Raw genomic sequence first — 19,606 nt, forward strand, 5'->3', positions numbered from 1 at the left:
TGGAATCTGAAATGATGAGAGAAGGGAAGCCATGAACTTTTAGGCTTAGAGGACCCCATTTGTGCCCAGTGGGTTCATGGGATGCTGACTTTGGCTGCTAACACACATGCCCATTCGCCTACCACACCTTCCCAGAAGCGTGGGGAGCAGCCAATGGCAACATCGTCACCTGCAGAGCAAGCAGACCTGAGAAGATAGCCTGGACACTCAGAGCAGGAAATACATTCCCCTAAAATACTTAGATGAGTAATCTAAAACTTATTTCCAGATAACGGCCTTCTCTACTTTTTCATGATCTGCTCATAAAAGAGAGGGGGCATGGGAGGAGAGAAATGATTTAAATTCAGAAGTTGCTGCTTAGGCCAGATTTTCCTCCCCCCTGTTTCTATTTATGGAACTATCCGCAGCACCTTCAGTTTTGAGAGTAGATTTCATTTGGGGGTGGATAGGGAACACAGAGCCCCTCATCCACAATGGAGTGGGTCTATACGGAAAGAGAGCTTGACATCAAGATGAGAGAGACACACACACACACACACACACACACACACACACACACACACACACACATAGGGTACATCCCGTTCTGTTTTTCCTAAGCAAATACTGGAAATGCCAGGCACCCCAAAGCTTTCATTACAGATACATGAACCCCCTCTGCTGTCTGTTCATGAGGAAGTAGAGGGCCATGGTTTCAAGTGGAAGAGATCAGTGTAACAGAAAGAAGTGGCAGAAAATAGGTCAACAAAGTTGTGACCTCCACAGATGGGTGTTTCGAGATGTGTAAGCTGTGGTTCCACAATCACAGATTCTCTCACGAGTATCAGGAGTAAAGGCCGGAAGTGGAAAGATATATTTTCTAAGCAGTTGGGAGTGGGGAAGAGGGAGAAGTGGCTTATCATTCTTCTTTCAAATAACTACCACTTGAGCCATCTGTTAAAAGTTTCCTTAAAGTCCTTGTGCTCAAAATATGGCAGTGTTTCTTAAAAAGGAAGTAGAAAAAGTTTTTCAAGCAATATGCCTGTCCTCCCAACCACCACTGTCCTCCTCTTCCCACCTGTGAACATAAGATAATTTCTTTTTCCCTTCTGGACCCCGTTCTGCTTCACTATCGCAACACTGTGCCATCACTTCGTGTCTCAAACAGCAACCTAACACTAAACAGAATTTTAGCATCGCCACGGAGTCTTTTGAACAAGGCTGTGTTGGCAATTATGACACAGGGTAGACGTTGGCAAGCACTTTTGGAATAATTACAGGGTTCCTCGAGTAGTACAGTATAAATAATTGCTGGTTTAAAAGCATTATTGTGAGCAGCCATTTATCCTCAAATTTATATTTGCTCCTTGAAACCAATATACGTCAGGAGTGCCTCTCTTCCCGCCCCCACATCCCCCGCATGGAGATCCCAAGGGCTTTGGAACCTTTTGATTCTATTACACTTTTCACTTAGCAAAGCAACTCCCAGGCACGTCCGAGCTATGTAGTCAGTAAGGGTCAGAGGAATGCATCTCATAAATGGGCAAGAAGGAAGTCATGAAACCATTCCAGCCTGGCCACCCGGTGTGCTCCCGGAGTACTGGTGTCCAGAAAGGCCATTTTGGTGCAGAGAGAAGCTGAGAACTGCAGCGGTATCACTTTTGCCTGGCAAGTAGGGCATGCCGAAGACGATTATCACCTCCGCTTTGGCTTGTGATGGCGTGGCTGTGAGGCACAGAGGACCGAGACACAGGAAACGCGTGGAGATGATGCAGCTCTAAAATAGCCACAGAGACTTATTAAAACATAGATTTTCCTCTCCATGGAAACTTTCCCATTAGCCTATGGCACATTAAAAATGGACAGGTGTATCCGAAAGAAAACAGGGTGGGAGGGGCGGAGAAAGCCTGGGTGCGGGGGTGGGGAGCTGTTTGGGAAGGCTCCCCTCCCCCCTGAATGCTGAATAGAGGCCCTTCTGTTCCAGGCAGGTGACTGGGCCTGTGTGTCATCTCCTTGTCTTTCGGTTGATCCTGGTGGCTTCTCTTACCCGCTGTGAGAACTCCCCCGAGATTTTCACATCCTGAATGTTTCTCACCAAAGTAGCTCGTGTTCTAGGATAATGTGTTTTGTTGTTTCAATTGCTGTTCCTGGTTTCTGCTCTCGAAAACCCTTTTAAGCCATATTTTTCCATGATTGTTCCGTGCTGGCTTTGGTATTTAAATAAGCCTTTCAGTGGGTCATTAGCGCTGTAATTAATTCCAGATATTTTTAAATGGTGCCTTGGTTATTAAAGAGCTGCCATATTCTCTACAGCCTTGTCTTTCTTGGAGCATCCCTAAGCATTAGTTGATTTTTTTTAATTTTTTTTAGTGCCAAAAATATTGTAATCTTTTTTTTTTTTTCCTTTCAAAAAAATATTCCCCATTGGTCAGAAGAGTTAAACTTTTGAATGAGGGTAGGAAATATTTAATTATTGCACTTCTGTATGATAATCTTGGGCTTTCATTCTTCTTTCAAATGATCTCAACAAATAACCATCAAGGACGTCCTGTAGGCCAGGTGCCCTGCCCTATATGTATTTACTTACATTTTCAAAATCAATATTGGCAGATCCATATTAGCTCCAGAGCTAGAATTAGAGCCCAGACCACTTGACTCTTAGCCCATTCCTTCCATTTCTTTATGCTTTGTTATATAATATTAACTTAGCTGTTAGGCTCTGTGACACCAGCAGAGGCTTACCAATTCTAATATTAGAACCAGCAAGTCTGGCCCCACACTCTTGGCAGATGTCAAAATCAATTTCAGCACAGCACATCTCAACCAGCATCCCAAACATCCACTAGAAGCTATCTGACTGAGGAAATGAGCTGACACCCACTTGCTACCTTGACCTTATAAGTAAACCCAGGATAAAGCAGTAATTTCTGGTTCAGAAAAAGCAGATGGAGATTAACTTTGATTATTGAGTATTATCTGAGATCAAGTCAAAATACCAATAGCCCATATAATAATAGCAATAGTGGCTACCATTGTGTGCCAGGCACTGAGCTAGTTGCTTAGATATGTTCTTGCATTTGAGCCTCATAACACCCTGTGGAATAGTTACTCTTGTCTCCACATTACAGATTAGAAAAGCATAGACTGGAGAGGTTAAATAACTTGCCCATGATCTCTGAGCTAATAAGTGGCTGACTTAACATTTAGGCTCCCATCTGTCGATCTCTCCTGACATCTAACAGCACACACAGGGTGTCCATGTGTGGACTACTTTGGGGCTAATCCTTGATGTCAGGAGCATAGTTACTACCTTTCTCTCCATGAGCATGTCCCTGTTCCCCCTCTCCCAGCTCCCATGGCCTTTCTCCCCCCCCTCCCCCCTCAGTCCTGTGAATTCCTTTGTCATCTTTGGGTTGTAGGCTCTCATAAAAGTAGTTCAAAAAAGAATGCTTGCCCCCACTGATTTTATTTGTTTGTTTCATTTTATGATAAATTAGGAATCCTTTAAGTCATTTTGCTTCTTGCCGCAGAGTTTCCACGCTAAAAGGGAAACTTGCTTTGGGCTTTCTAGGATAGCTTTGACAAACCTTTCATTCCCTCTAATTAATGCATGCTAGAAGCAGGTGATAGGACCCCCAACCCCACTTCTTTGAAGCACCTGCAATATGTCAGGCACTGAACTAGGCACTGGAGATGTAGATTGAGAAAGACAGAAAGACAGGCCCCTGCTCCGTAGACCTTCCATCCTACACATGTGGAGAGGGCTGATAGTTATGTAGCATTCCAGGAGATGAGAAATGCTGTGAAGAATGAATTCAGTTGGTGTAATAGCAAATGACTTGGGAAGAGAGGACGAGGAATGCCTCTGGTGTTTGATTTCTGTGGACCCTAAGACAAAGATTAAGGGAGACTTTAACTTAAGAAGCAAGTTTAGCTTCTGTATCTCTAGATATGTCTGAAGTACACGTGGCCAGGACTGAGACCAGGGGAAATGTCAAGTGGCCACCGGCTCATTCCAGTGTAATCTTCCTCCTTGGCTCTCCCATCATTTTTCTGATCTGCTGGGACCTCTCTTCACCCTCAGTTGCCCAGTATTCTGTCTGTGAGGCCAAAGGGTATACTGCCTCTCCTTACCGCCACTAATGTGAACCATGAACTATCTCACTTCCTGTCCTCAAGGTCAGGCAGCTGCCAAGGTGTCAGCCAGACTAACCTCTGCCCACTCCTCCCTAGTGAGTGATTTCTGTTAACCCTTGTTCTACCATTCCATCTGCGAAACGGAAGAGTTTGTATGTTGGGAAGGTGGCAGGAGAACGAATAGCTGTGGGGGGGTGGCTGCTCCTGGGTTTCACCCCAGCTAGAAAATCTCAAAGCAATCACTTTACCTCCCAGATCCTCAGTTGCTAAAAACAGGGGGAAGGAGGAGAGGGGGTCCTGATTGGATCATCTCAGAGGTCCTCATGGGTCTGAAACCCGTGATGTGAAAGGGCATTTGGCTCTTTAGAACATGCTAAACGAAACAAAAGCTATGATTGTCTAACGCAGAGAAGGAGCTTCGGAGGAGGAAGAAAGGCCAGCAAGGCTCGGTGAGAGGCATTAGATCCTTCAAGGTCTCTTCCTGAGGAGAACTAGTGTGAGCAATGGGCTCTTGTTGAAATGAAAACAACGACTCTTCCTATGCCCAAATTATGTTTAATATCTTAAGCCTTAGAAATAGCAGGTTTTAACTGTCAGCCACATCTGCTGACAAGGATGTGGGTAACTCGGCAGAGACCAGAATGAGCCAAAGCATCCACATCATTTTCTTGTGTAAGTGACCAGCTTCTTCTTCTTGTTATCTGTCATTTTACTCCATATTGAGGTCAGAGTGGTAAAGCCATTATGCAGTATACATTTCCTTTTGCTTAAAAGGCATGAGATTATCCAGACAACGGGCTAGGGCACTGAATCACAATCACCAGTCATTTCCAAATGCTGAAAATGAATATGTACAGATTTCTTCTGTATGGGTATATTAATGTGTTGCATATTCCCTGCAGAACTATAGTTATTACTTAATTTATTTCATTTATGGAATCATGTGAATCTTGCAGAAATCTAAAAGATGAAAGAGGACTGCTTAATGCATAGCTGTCTGGTCTGCCTCCAAAGGTGTTGCCTGAGTGTGACAAAGAGCAACTGGTCCGCACAATGAATCTTTTGCACAATCTCAATCAGCAGAAAGAGCAGCAAAGCCAGCGCAGTTCTGCAAAATGCTTCTTTTGTTTTCTCTAAGTGTGGTCATGATTTCACACAAACGAAAACTTATTTTTTTAAGCCTGTGTTTGGTGTAATTTGAGGTGTGAATTCAGCCATTCCTTGCTTGAACTTTTATTATTTCAGAATTAAGGTGGCATTATTTAGACCTCTTTATCTCCTTTGAGTCACATTTTCATTTTTTTTTCCGACTGCCCGTGAGGAAAACAAACGGCATTAAGAAAGATTAAATTTTTTTCCCAATGAAAGCTTATTGTATGGTGACAATAGTTTTAATCTAATGTATAAGGGAGAAGGATTGGTCATGGATAACATTTCTATTGATATTTTCTAGATATCATTCTGCAGCAGTTTTTTTAATGTATTTTTGTTGAATACTGTAAGGGGAAGTCATTGATACCTAGATTATAAGTTTTATGATTTTAAATATTATTTTTCAAATGAATATGTTTGGGATTGGGTGTGAAAAACTTAAAACATTAAAATTTCCATCCAAATTTCAAGTCTTATGTGTTCTTCTATATTTTTTTTACTGGTTCAAAAGCAGCTCAGATATAAGCAAGTATGTCTTTTGGCCATTTAGTTTCAAAAATCGTTTATATTTTCAGCTCATTATGAAATGAGCTGCATTCTCTTTGTGATTTAACTGATGGCTGGGGGAAAAATTATACACTTATGAAGAAACCCTGGAGTTTTACCTGTGGCTATTTCGCAAACAAATAATAAAATGGAATTTAATTTTTTTGTTTTTTATATTAAAAATGAGATAGGAGAGAATGGAAAATGACATTGCATTTCCAGTTTATAATTTGAAAGCCTAGAACATAAGTGAAATAAAAAGTTCACTATAAGTGTATCACCAGATGTCCCACCCTCCCCAACTCAGGCAATCTCTTTGTGAGAACTCACCTTGGAGATCTGAAAATCATTGCAATAAAAATGTGATATTAAAAATGCCATACTACCACTACAGCAGGTATGACAAGTATGTGACATCCTGGGAAATTACAAAATATTTTCTTATACAGAATTTGGTATTTCCCTGGTTGAGTGGCTCTGTCGGTTGGAACATCCTCCTATATATCAGAAGGTTGCATGCAGGTTTGATTCCCAATCAAAGCACTTACCTAGGCTGCAGGTTTGGTCCTCAGTCAGGGCGCATACTTGGGGGGAGAGGGGAGCAACAAATCAATGTTTCTCTCTCTTTAAAAAAAAAAATCAATAAAAACATACCCTTGAGTGAGATTTTTTTTTTAATGTTGAAACCAAAGAGTAGAGCAAATACTGTTTTATATTTAGCCTATTCCCTAATGCCTTGTTTGTTTCTTACATTAATTCATGGACCATGAATGGGGGAGGAAAATAACAAGCACAACAAAGTGCCCTGGTGATGCGATAGCAAACACCACTTCCTAATGCTTACCCTGCCTCAGAACATCGCTTTGTTTTCTTCTCCCTTGTGCACAAGTTTGTTGCAGAGTGAGAAAATACAGGGCAACTCTGTTGTTTAATGTTGTACCATTAACTCCACGCACACAGTGCTCTTCATTCTACAACCCTCCTCACTTTGGGATGAAGCATGGGGTTGCGTTGCTTGTTTACAACAGGCAACAGACACAGTACATAAAAGGTGTTACCCAGCATCAGACATATCAAGCATACCAGAAATCTGTCTACTTTATCAATAAGGCCATGTTAAACTGTACATATCAAGATGTTCAAGAGAAGTAATATGAAGCTACTCCGAGAGTTGTATACTTTCATCCACCACATTATTTTGAACCGGCATTTTGCACCTTTCAAGGTAGTATTTCTACTTCTTGCCTTCTGAAGTTTGAGGATTTCATTCTTAACTCCCAATATTTCTCAGAAAGGAACACATCTCCCCGTCAAAATTATTGGATGACTTTGGCAAACGTAGGCCACCTATTAGCTGAAAAGCGTTCTATGTGTTGGAGTACCCAGAATGGATCACCCAAAGGTTCTCTTTTGGAAAAGTACCAGCCCAGAGCCCGAAATGCCAGAGAGTGGAAAGTCCTGGTCTCCGCGGGGAAATGACGGTAGTGTTCTTGGAGACAGTGTTTTCGCATGGCTGACATTAATGACAGCCCGATGCTCTGCACTCCCTGAATGTTTTCATTCCAGAAGAGCATCAAAACCACTGAGTCCTTTCAAGTCATCTTCTTTTACTGCAAAACCAGAAACCATGTCGACAACGACTTTCAGTAATAACCTGTGTCCCAGCTGCAGGCTGTATTAAACGCCTTGTCATATAATTTTCTAATTTGTGTGTAGGTAGTTGTAGCAAACAACTTCGTTTATTTCAGAGCATGACATCAGAAAGCATACTTGAGTGCAGCAGCGATGGCAATGGAATCAGAATTTCCACGAAGCCCACTCTAATTGAACGGTATGGTGAGGAGAAATAAAATAGGAGGCTCCGAGTTCCCTCCCAAAGTCATATACATTATTAGGTAACAAAGCCGATTTTATTTTAACAATTGTACTGGGAGGTATGCTCCCACATGAGCATTGCCCCTTCAAGGCACTCAACTGGGGTGGCTAATAAACACTTGTGCCAAAAATGCTCAAGATCACTGCCAAAAACCCATATGCAATTCCTCTTCTGGAACTACTTTAAGCTCCTTTAGCAATGTTTTAATATTTTCCATCGTGGCCATTGTTCTCCTGGAAAAGTGAATTTGATTTTTGAAAACAACCAATAGCTAATGGTAAGAGAAGAGATCAGCCCAGGCCATTTTCCTTTAAAAAAAAAAAAAAAAAAAAAAAAAAAAAAAGACAGTAAAGTGACAAACTTGTCTTTCTCATCTCATTGGTACGGAGAACAGTTGCCAAAGAAGTGGTTCAAAGTAGTTTGTGGCAATGACATCACTACTTTGAAGGTCAAGCCTCATTTTGGTGTAGAGACTGGAGCCAGTGATTTTATTGGAAGAAAATATTGGCCGCTAATTTTCTTCTTCCAGAAAATTAATGTGATACATGACAGCAATAACAAAGGACATTGGCCCTAGCCAGTTTGGCTCAGTGGATAGAGCATCGGCTGACCCACACACGGAAGGGTCTCGGGTTCAATTCTGGTCAAGGGCACGTACCTGGGTTGCAGGCTCAATCCCCAGCCCTGGTCCCCTTGCGTGTGGGAGGCAACCAGTCAATGTGTCTCTCTCACATCAATGTTTCTCTCTCTGTCTCTCCCTCTCCTTTCCACTGTCTCTAAAAATCAATGGAAAAAATATCCTCAAGTGATGATTAACAAAACAAACAAACAAACAAACAAAGGATATTCAAAGACAACACAGGAGCACTTCCACCGAGCAGTAGACGGCAATTGTCTAGATCACTCCACTCCTGACCATACACGTTTCTGGTTGGATCAGAATTACTACTCCCTGACTAACAACATTGTACAGCATGCAGTGAGTGTGGGAAGCTGAATGGAGGGAGAGCCAAAGGGAACTCCTGCCTAAAAAGGGCCCCAGAATGGTGACTTCCGTTGTCATACTCTCTGGTAATCACAGGAGAATTCCGACTTCAGCCCCCAGTTCAGAAGTCACTCAGAGGCAGCAGAGTTTGGTCCTGGAGCAGCTCAGTGCTTTTACTGCAGTCAGCACAGACTTCGCTGTTTCTGGGGTGGGTGGGCCGACCTCACTCAGCCGTGGGGGTCAAGACAAGGGCACACTGGGAATTCGGTGGAAATGGTCGTTGTAACACGGAAGCTTTCCCTAGGAGATGTCATGTGGAACTATCAATATTTCACCCCATTTCACAGTTTGGTGGTTTGGAGATATAAAAATTAGCTTTCTTAACGTTTCGCTTTTTAAGGTTTGGGAGATGTTACTGAAGAATGTAGGAACTGCTGTTTCTTTTCTGGTCCCCGTGATTTTCTCCCAGGGCTTGTCTGGGCTTTGCTGCAGGCAGGGAAGAGCAGCACCCCGGCATGAAATGCGTGACAGCCTTTCTGGAGAAACCACGGAGATCTTAGATCTGCTACTCGGGACCTCACACCCCTTGGCCCACAGGCCACTTAGCTCCATTGCTGAAGTCTTTCTAACCCACTTCCCCCAGTTTAGCAATTACTCTCTCAATACACACACCAGACAAATAACAGTTAATACAAATTTAAATTCCTAGAATATTAAAATACATCATTAGTTTAAGATATTCATTATAGTTGGCCCTTAGGGTTTTCGGTTTTCTCCTACATCATCCTTTTTCGCTCCCCATTTTTTGGTTATAGTTGAATAAAATGCAGGGCCTGGCGAAGTCCACAGGGATGGAGTGCCACCTGGCTGTCTGTCAGGTTCGGAGAGAAGTGGAAAACAGTGGTATCAGGTGGGACTGAGGTTTCCTAGGCCCCTTGCCTCCCTCACAGGTTAGCCTGATAGTTACTTTCAAAGTCTCCATGTTAACCTCTTCCTAAAAGCCTCATTCAGGAAGGTCCCTGGGATGACACAATGTAAAAATTGCTATCACTCTTCATAAAATCTCCCGGGTTCATTGATGATGTTGTTTTTGCAAAGCAACTTGAACTTTGATATAGGTTCTCAGGATTATTTGTAAAATCATGTCTAAAGAAAACATACTTTGAACTTGATTAGGAATGTCCAAGAAAGAAGGGAAAGGAAAAGAATAGATTCACTCTAAAATGGACTGTGCTATGTAATTGGCAAATAAAATGTATCTATTGGGTACCATTCCCTTCAACAGACCCAGAAAAGGAGAAAGACTTGCTGTGTCATAGATGGAAGAGTTCACTCTCAAGAAACATTTTGAAATAGAATGATATTTCTTTGCTAAGAGTTACCTGACTTGCTATTGATAAGGGTAAATTTTGTGGTCAGGTTATCAGTTCATCTTGCCTAACTGACAATTCAAAAAACTGATTCCAAGAACAGGAAATTGGCTTCAATAGAAAGACTATTTGTTTATGTTAGAGGGTGGGGATGGGTGAGGACCAGTCTAGCTTATTCTTGTGACATATTTTAAAGGATATTTTAAATGAATAATTCCTGTTAGTTGTTAGCTGTCTTTCTGATTATTGGTGGATGTGTTTGAGGTGTGACTGATTTTTTTAAAGAAACATTCCAAGATTCTCCCCGCCCCCCCCCCAAAAAAAAAAGAAAGAAAAAAATCCTGTCCCATTCAGAATTTCAGTTTGGAAGTCTGCACACTTCTTCAAATGATTTTTTTTCTACGCCTTTACAAAAAAAAAAAAAAAAAAAAATTAGCTCCATTTCTTGGAATTGCTTTCAGTGACTGCTTTGGGTCCCTTTGAATAGCAATGAAGGCAAAATAAGGGCAATTCATGGTGAGTAGTTGGGTTGACTTCCTGGAACACTGGCCTGACTCCAGCCTCCCCTCTGGACACTGGCTCCCCGACGTCTCACGGGATGGTGCTTGTCTGCTGAGTCCCCTTCTGTGTTCCCACCAGACCCTGCTTCAGAAGTTACTGCTCTGTGCCCTGATGTTTTTGGGATGGCCTTGGACTTGGCCCTTGAGGTATAATGCCTTAGACCAGGGGTCCTCAAACTTTTTAAAGTGGGGGCCAGATCACGGTCCCTCAGAGAGCTGGAGGGCCGGACTATATGAACTACTAATTCCTACTGTAACACCTCGGCTGAGCTCACTGCCCAAAAAACCTGGCGGGCCGGATCAGACTCCTCTGCGGGCCGCATGTGGCCCGAGGGCCGTAGTTTGAAGACCCCTACCTTAGACAGTATAGCTGGGGACCATGTAGCTTGAGGTTTTAAAATGCTTTACTGATGGAGAATGTTTTCTTTTGAGAAATAAACAAATAATGAGGGAAAGAGAGATGGAAAGGGAGAGGAAGGGAGAGAAAGAAACAGCTTAAATCTGACCTAGTACCTTCCACTGAAATTGTTTACCTTGAAGGGAAAAAAAGTATTTTATTCTCCACCAATACCATATTAGCATCGTATTGCTCTGTCTCTTCTATACTGGCAGGGTGTGGTATTAAAAAGAATTCTCTTTGATTGGTAGTAGTAAACATTGTGGTGTGTGTTTGTTTGTTTGTTTGTTTGTTTGTTTTTAAGAAGACCAAAAAAGGAGGGAGCAGGTGTATTGGAACAGAGTGCTCTACCCCCGTGAGTACTCTGCGTGAATGTTCACTCAGGACATGACGGGAAGATTTCAGGATGCTCCCCTTTCTAAATCAAAATGCGAGAAAATAGGCAAGTTGGTTGTCAGATGAGCTTCTCTTCCACTTTTTCCACCACTTCTCCCTGACTAGATGGCACCTGCTGGATTTTGCAGTAAAAAGTTGTGTCTGCTGTTGGAGAGATGACAGTTTGACTCACTCTTTATCCTCCTGCAGCACCTACCCAAGAGCAGACGAGGGAGCTGAGCCCTGAGGGAAGGCGGTCACAATGTGTGACAGGAGTTGTGTAAACGTTGCTCATTACACAGGTAGTTCTAGAAGCCTCCTAACCTTAGTCCAGTCTTTTCCCCATGTCACCATGCAGCTCTTAGAGGTCTCTCTCTCACTCCTCCGAAAGTGAGACATAATGCGCACTGGTTTCTTCCAGTCCTGCCTTGTACCTGCTGAGTGTCACTTCTGTTAGGCCTCTGCATTGGAAATAAAGCTGTTAAACTCAAAGAACTAAAAGACACATAATGACCTATCCCTCTTCATTCTTCTAATAATCCCCTCAACTCCAGTTGCAACTCTGGCCAAATACCACCATCCTTAAAAGATAAGTGTCAGTTGCCTTGGCCAGTGTGGCTGAGTTGATTAAGCGTTGTGCCATGCACTGAAAGAAAGATTGCTAGTTCGATTCCCAGTCAGGGCACATGCCCAGGTTGTGGGCTCACTCAGGAGGCAGAAATCAATGTTTCATTCTCACGTGGTTGTATCTCTCCTCTCCCACTTCCACTCCTACTCCCTCTCCCTCTCCTTCTCCCTCTACCTATACCTCTACCTCTTCCTTCTCTCTTCCTCTACCTCTAAAAATAAATTTTTAAACATTAAAAAAAAAAAAGATAAGTGATGGTAGTTAACATTACTGAGCACTTACTATGAGCTAGGCACTGATTCAACAGGCACTGTATTTGGACATCATATAATAATGGTAGGGATCCTTTTCAAGATGCCGAAGATCAGGCACAGGTTAAGAAATCTCAAGTTCTCATGACTAGTATGTGGCAGGCAGGGATTCATCCCCAGGCTCTAGAGCTTACAAATTCAATCTTGACACTTTACCTTCAAGATTGTACTCGCCCTAACCGGTTTGGCTTAGTGGATAAAGCATTGGCCTGCGGACTGAAAGGTCCTGGATTATATTCCAGTCAAGGGCATGTACCTTGGTTGCAGCACATCCCCAGTAGGGGGTGTGAAGGAGGCAGCTGGTCGATGTTTCTCTCTTATCGATGTTTCTAACTCTCTACCTTCTTTCCCTCTCCCTTCCTCTCTGTAAAAAAAAATAAATAAATCAATAAACTACATTTAAAAAAAAGAAAAATGATTGTATTCAACTCCTTCCAAAAAAGTTTTCTATTCCATTCCTAATTCTTACACAGTGAAGCTAATGTAACAAGATGAGGGGTGCTGGCAGGCTCTATGTACCTTCTCTGCATCCTGCATACTAGTCATGCAGGTGCTCAGCAAGTGGTGGTGGGACTGGCGGCTGGATGGAGCTGGTGTGAGCGTGTGGATGTGTGGTATGTGTGAGTGTGTTTGTGATGATGCTGATGATAATGATTTAAGATGGTAACAGCCATTGGCATTAAAAGGGACCTACTCTTTTGAGACCCTGCTGGATCTATAGGCACATCTGTAGCCACTGCCACGGTTAGCCATCACACCGTGTTTCCATCTGATGTGAAATGTGCCACCGTCACTTGTGAAACGCACTTCAAAACCTTGTTTTACTGGCATACCCAAGTGTGTGAAGGGCGCACTTTTACTGCAAACTAGGAAGATGCACTTATTCCAATGATAATGTCACACTCACTCATACTATCTTAAGAGGCAGACACATTGCCAAATGCTAGAAGGCTGATAGCAGGACGTTCAGGACGGGTCATGAAATGTTTGCAGTCTGAAGAAGCTCCTTGGTCTCCAGGAGGAGAAACTGAAAATGGGATGTTGCGAACCTTATTTTGCTATCTTTATGTGGCTATGGCATTCTTATCTCACCTCCAAGGCATCCTATCTAATAAAGAAGGAATATGCTAATTGACATTCACACCATAACAAAGATAGAAGTACCCACAGCCAATAAGGAGGGAATATGCTAATTGACTGTCACGCCCTCAAAAGATGGTGGTGCCCACAGCCAAAAGATAGTGGCACCTGGTCCCCTCAGCCCCACCCACGCGGCAGGCGGGTGCCACAGCTGGGCCCGCCCCCAAGTGGGCCTGGCCAATCTGCGTGCCCGTCTCCAGAATCCCCTAGTCCCTTCAGCCCCCCAGCTGCCCAGGGCAAGTCCGAGGCACAGGCAAGCCTCGTATGGCAGCTGCTTAGCTGCCCAGGGCCACTGAGGCTCAGGTAACTAGAGCCGGCCGAGGCTTGCGCTGCCAGCAGTGGCAACAGCAGAGGTGTGATGGCGTCGCCTTTCCCTGATTGCTGGGTCGCCTTCCACCCCTGAGGGCTCCCGGACTGTGAGAGGGGGCAAGCCAGGCAGAGGGACCCCCCCTCCAGTGCATTAATTTTTATGCACTGGGCCTCTCGTGACTTACATAAAAATAGGTAGCTTCAAGATAAACACCCAAGTTATACATTTCCTTTTGTTGGGGCAGGGAGAGTGACATTTCTTGGGTGTTGTAGTCTGTGAATTGATGCTTAGATGTCAGAACCTTCTTAAAATAAATCTGTCAATCTCTTACCTTGGCCCAGAGCATTCCTTCTCCTCATGTCTCACAGCTGCTTCATGTCCCCAAGGCACTGCTGCCGTTTTCCTTTTCTATCTTTCCCTTTCCTCTGAAGACACAGCTTCCTGTGCTGCTTTCCCCCCTTTGGCATGGGCCATAGAAATACCTGTGCATCTGCCTTCAGCAAATATTGTTATCTGTTTTCTGATCAATCATATATATTTTAATTAAGAATGAAAATGTTTCTTTAATAAGCAAGTTTAAAGAGCATATGTTTAGAGGAAGTGTTAGAATACACTCTTCTGCTTATTCCTCTGACTGGCCACACTGGCTGTCTTAGAAAAGAATTATGAAAGAGAATTTTCCAAAAAAAATCAACAACATTGAACTACAGTCCTGAGGTGCATCTTTGATGTATTTATTTGAAAGCTTAGCACGCGCCATGTCTATTGTTTTTATGTCCTTGGCTACGTCCTGGAAATGGTGGGTGAACCTAGTAGAACTTTTCTTCCAAAAGGAGTTTGTCACTGATCCTTCAAGATCCTACAGCTTTAAAATGATTAATATGGCAACACCTATACTTGTCCTCTGGCAAGCCTAAATAATTTGCTTGTGACTTTTAATAAAGACCAGACCCTTCCCTGGTCTCTTGCCCAAAGTTCCATCTCCCATGTAATTCTAGGGAGACTTTTTGAAGTGGGAGGAAACGTAAAGTGGGAATCTGGGCTGTGGGGTTATCCTCTTAACCATCCTCACCCACTAAAATGGCCTGTAGACCAAGAAGGTTTTGGTTCCACCAGTCTGTGGCTGTGAATATGGATCTGTTGTCATTTTAGTCCTCTATGGCTCAATACAGAGGGGAGTGTGAATGTATTTTCAAGGTTTAAAGTTATATTTATTTCCAATCTTTTGCCATGAATTCGAACTTAATTTGGTTGGGGAATATTTCTTAAATGATCTATTCAATGAACAGTAACTGATCTTCAGAAAAAAACCTTCAAGTGAATGGAAAGAAGCAATGGGTTCCTTTACCTTGTAAGCTTTGATGACTTAACCTGGATTCCTGTTACTTGATCCACTTCTGCCTCTCTGAATCCAGCTGACTTTTGTGATGGCACTGTAAGTGGTCATGGAAATTGTGCAATTGGAATTAGCAATCAATGGCTGACTTTTGAGATAGGAGACTTTGGCCCTTGATGGAGTACTCTGAGGCAAACAGAATGTTTTGAATGATTTGTTCAGTGAGCTATAATGCTGTATGCTAAGCTGTATGCTATATGCCAGACTTACAGAAGTCATAGAACTGATATAGATTTAAATAAATGTCCTACTTGTTAAAGACCCATTTTTGTATCAATACATTTTCCTGTCTTTGAACCTGTAATTGAAGCACCAGGTTTGTTTATTTTATATTATATGTACCCATTTAAAAAAGTAAAAGCATCTAAATAGAAGTACCAAGATTGTACAATGGGTATCACTTGAGGTATGCATAGGCAGATGCAAAGATAAGAGAGCTATAAAATGGAGTGGTTATCTTCTTGGGCTTAGATATGAGAACTTGAGGGGAATTGTGTTAAGTAAGGTTATTTCATAAAGTGCAGTAAAAGTAATTCTGATGTATTTGGCTACGCAGAAATGAGATAAGATCTCCAGATTTGGTTTGGTTTTAAAGATGTTTTTTTCTGTTGTGAAAAACAGACTTTGAATGATGAAATCAAAGAGCTGACTGACCCCATTGCTCTTAACTGTGAGCAAAGGAAGACTTAACCTAAATGTGGCAAAGTTGTTCTTGTTAAGGGGGAAAAGGAATTGGTATCTAGAGTGAGGTTGATTGCTAGATAAGATTAGATGCAGTTCTGTGACTCAGATAACATTTTTTTTTTTTTTTGTCTAGTATGATCCAGAATTATATAAGGGACACACACCCATAGTTGAAAAAGAAGTTATCGGGAATTTCCCTTCAGCAGAGTCTAACCACTTAGCACTATAAAGTGGATTCTCTTTCCTGCTGATATGAAATGACAGTTAACCCACACTGAGAGGTTCTAGAGGAGGATTTTTTTACTAGATGTTTCTGATTTCAAGGTCCTAGAAGACCTTCCAGAATTATATATGGGAAAAATGTAGTTAATTCTACAATCTTAGAGGGATCTTATTCCAACTGGGAGTAATTTGGCCAAATGGCCAGATACCTCTGTCTTGTTCCCTGATTTCTCAAAACCCCACAAATTCTCAGGAACAAATATGTTCCATTGTTTACAAAGGCAATAGAAAGGTTAAATTAAAAAAACAAAAAAGAGGAAACTATTCGTATTGTTGATCTAATGGCATCATCTTCTGTTGGATGATAATTTATTCAGTATTTGACGCACTGGATAAACCAAGTGAAATATTGGGGAGCTGCTTCTCTTGATATTCACTTAATTTATTCAAGGCTTTTGTTCGTTGCTATCTAGTTACCCAAAAAGGCAAAGAGTCAATTGCCTCAAATTTAGGTATTTTTTGTAACTATGTAGTAGGAGAATTCTAGAGAGAATTTATTCTAAAAATCAAAGTTATCCATTGTTCCTCTATATGAAAAATCTTCTTTTTCTCTGATTTGACAGAATTTCCCTGTCTAGGAACAAAGAGCTCATTTGGATTTGGCTTTTAGCAGAGATACATATGCATCAGGGCATGTGAGTCAGTTTCTCTGGAAAGCTTAATCTAGTAGGGATAGAAGCATATTACAAAGGATTAATACTCTGTTCCCATTGTCAGAACTAGCTGCATATTCTCAGAAAACCACATGAGAAGATGTGCCTGTTGTCCTTATGCTTCAGAGATTTCCTGCAAACACAGCTCCGCTTTCTTTGAATTTCGATGGGGCATTCTGGCCCAGTGTTTCAACTCTTATGCTCCCAAGTCTTACTTGTATAAAGACTGAAGGGAATAGTCAAAGTTCCAAAACTCCAATTTTGCCTTTTATTTTAGATCTAGTTCGGAAATGCTTAAAAGCACGCCTTAAACAAATGACCTCTCAGTTGTTTAAGGCATGCTTATGTGTCTGTATCAGTGATTTTTAAAAGCTGTTGAGTTTTCAGCAGAAACCACAGTCAAGTTAAAGCCTTTAAGAAGTGGCTTTAAACAGTAGGTAAGGGGCAGGACCTTGGGAGGTGGCAAAGTAAGGCACAGGACTTTCTTCCTTAATGTTTATAGTGTGGCAGGGCCCTGTGAGTCAGATATCAACTTAATACTAAGGTTCAGGAAGTCAGGGGATGACACATATGTTTATTGTATTTATATGTGGGAATCTTGCCATTTCCCCCATGCTCCTGCAAAACCATACAAGCCCGGGTGCAAGTCGAGTTGAGTGACGTGGCTGGTGACAGCTGGTATAGAGAGGTGACTTCTCCTGCGATGTGCTCTTTTTTCTCTCAAGTAGAGACTAAAATACTAACATCTGGATGCACTGGTCTCTCAGGAAGGCATTTTAGGAACCAACAATTAAAAAAAAAACAAAAAAAAAACACCTTTAAGTCTAGCTAGCAGGTGAAAATTACAGTTCTATATGTTCTGTATTCTCTTTGTGGCAGAGCCTGTTGTGGGCAGTGAGGGCGCAGCGTCCTGGTCCTTGCCAAGAATGATATGCCAAGCTTCCTAAAGCTTCCCTCCTATTTATGTAGGTCTTTTCATCTTCAAAGACCTTTGCGAGCATCCATTTGCCACCCCCTTCCTGGGAGGTAAGAATTATTCCCATTTTATAGATGGAGGAAGTGGAGGTGTAAGTGATTTGCTTGAGGCCATCCAAGGAGTGGAGGGTCTGATGGAGCTTTGAGAGGATTGCCGACTCCGCTCCTCAGCTGGATAGACCTCCAGTTCTTACTCTCCTGTCATTTCCCCCGGAGCTCCCCAGGGAGATAATAACATAAATTTAAAGGCACCAAATAACCTTTAAGAGTAAAGAAGTAGCAAATCTTTCTGCTTCATGGCTGGCTGCCCGTACAATTAGATCCTGGGAGATCTAGACATAAGCCATTCAATCCTTCCGAAGTTCATTTTCCAGGTCTCTAGAATGGGCATAATGACACCCACCTGCCTATTCAGGATTATTGTGAGCACCAAAATCTAAGCAAGCTGATAAGGACAAAAACTTACCGAACCCTGCACATATCAGGCATTATTGTTGCTGCCAGAAATGACCATGAGGGTAAGGCTCTTCCAATTAGGGGGCTAATTGCTTAGGTGATGTTTAGTAAGGATCAAATGCTATCATGAAAGAATCCAAAATCAGTGGAAGAAAAGACTTCACTAAGGAAACATAATGAATATCATACTTAGTATATATTTAATGGACAAAATGGCAGAATAAGTTGATTATCCATTTGCAGTATGCAATTGGAACTCAGTCCTTCCCTCCCCGAAGGACCATTGAACAAGCCTGGGCTGGGCCATGGGACACATTCATGATGCACTCCAAGCTAGGCTCCAGGATGACAAAATGTGCCAAACCATTGGAAGCCACAGTCTGTTCCCCTCCCACCATGAGATGTAATGAGAGCTCTCTGCAAACCCGTATATGGGGTGGCCCGGGCTTCCGGGGGCAGCAGCAGCAAGAGTGCCCACGGCCATCACACAGCACACTGCAGAGAAGGGCGCCACCTCCAGAAGGATGGTTTGAAGAAAAGCTCCATCTGGGCAGGCAAATTAGGAAAATGCTCCCTTAGTCCAGGTTGTTCCAGCCTCTGTGGCAGGGCTCAGAGCCAGGTGAATGTCAGCCCCTATGTGCGCTCCCTGGCCTGGGCTCCACTGGGCAGGGCACAATGTCCTTGGAGCTAGGAGGCGGCCAGACCAGAGGGGCCGCACCACTCTAGAGGCCAGGAATTCCCACAGCTGCTTCAGGAAGCAGGCAGAGGCTCTGTCACTCCACCATCCGGTCTTGACATGCACGCTGGGCTGTCGTCAGGCCATGCAGAGCCTTTAATACCCAGCAGTTTTAAACTGGGGATAAAATAAAGTGACTAATCCATGAAGGACTCAAGCCATTTTACCAAAAATAAAATCAAATGCCTTAGGGTTTTTCTTTTTAATCTTTATTGGTTTTCCTGCTTACAAAAGTAATACATGCTGGTTGTAAAAAAAATTCAAACATCAGAAAAAGTCCTCAATATTTGCCCACCAGAGAAGCAAAAAAACAAACAAAGCAAAACAGCAACAACAAAAAACAACAACACTGTCAACAAATTGACGTAAAATATATTTTTCATAAAGCAGTAGCTCTTGACCGTTTTTTGCAAGACGCACGGAATTACTTGCCATTCTTATGTGACATATTCTCATGGGTGTATCCAAGACTTAGCCATTTCCTGGCAAGCCAGCAGGAGCCCCGCCCTGTGCAGACTAATCTAAGAAAAATATGTGATTGTGCAAGTGAGCCCGATGAAAGGCATTATTGGGGTAACCTTGGGTCCCTATAAGTTTATTTGTATAGGAACCCATCAAAATGTTTAGTCTTTTTAGCATCATTACTAGCAAATTCTGT

The 19,606-nt window shown here is 42.5% G+C and overlaps 1 protein-coding gene across 4 annotated transcripts in view; it reads left to right on the top strand.

Annotated features, from left to right (window-relative positions):
• RORA (RAR related orphan receptor A) overlaps positions 1 to 19,606 on the top strand; it is a 709,591-nt gene that overhangs the window by 643,870 nt on the left and 46,115 nt on the right. Inside the window, exon 1 of one of the 4 annotated variants that reach the window (XM_084868076.1) lies at positions 6,819 to 7,460. The exons of the other annotated variants lie outside the window; for them this stretch is intronic. Coding sequence (XP_084724202.1) covers positions 7,202 to 7,460 — 259 coding nt within the window. The 5' untranslated portion in view covers positions 6,819 to 7,201. Of the gene's footprint in view, positions 1 to 6,818; positions 7,461 to 19,606 lie in introns of those variants that run through there. 4 annotated transcript variants of the gene reach the window in all.

The sequence above is a fragment of the Pipistrellus hanaki genome (genome assembly GCF_964339955.1).
Source record: "Pipistrellus hanaki genome assembly, chromosome: 1".
Classification (NCBI taxonomy): Eukaryota; Metazoa; Chordata; class Mammalia; order Chiroptera; family Vespertilionidae; genus Pipistrellus; species Pipistrellus hanaki.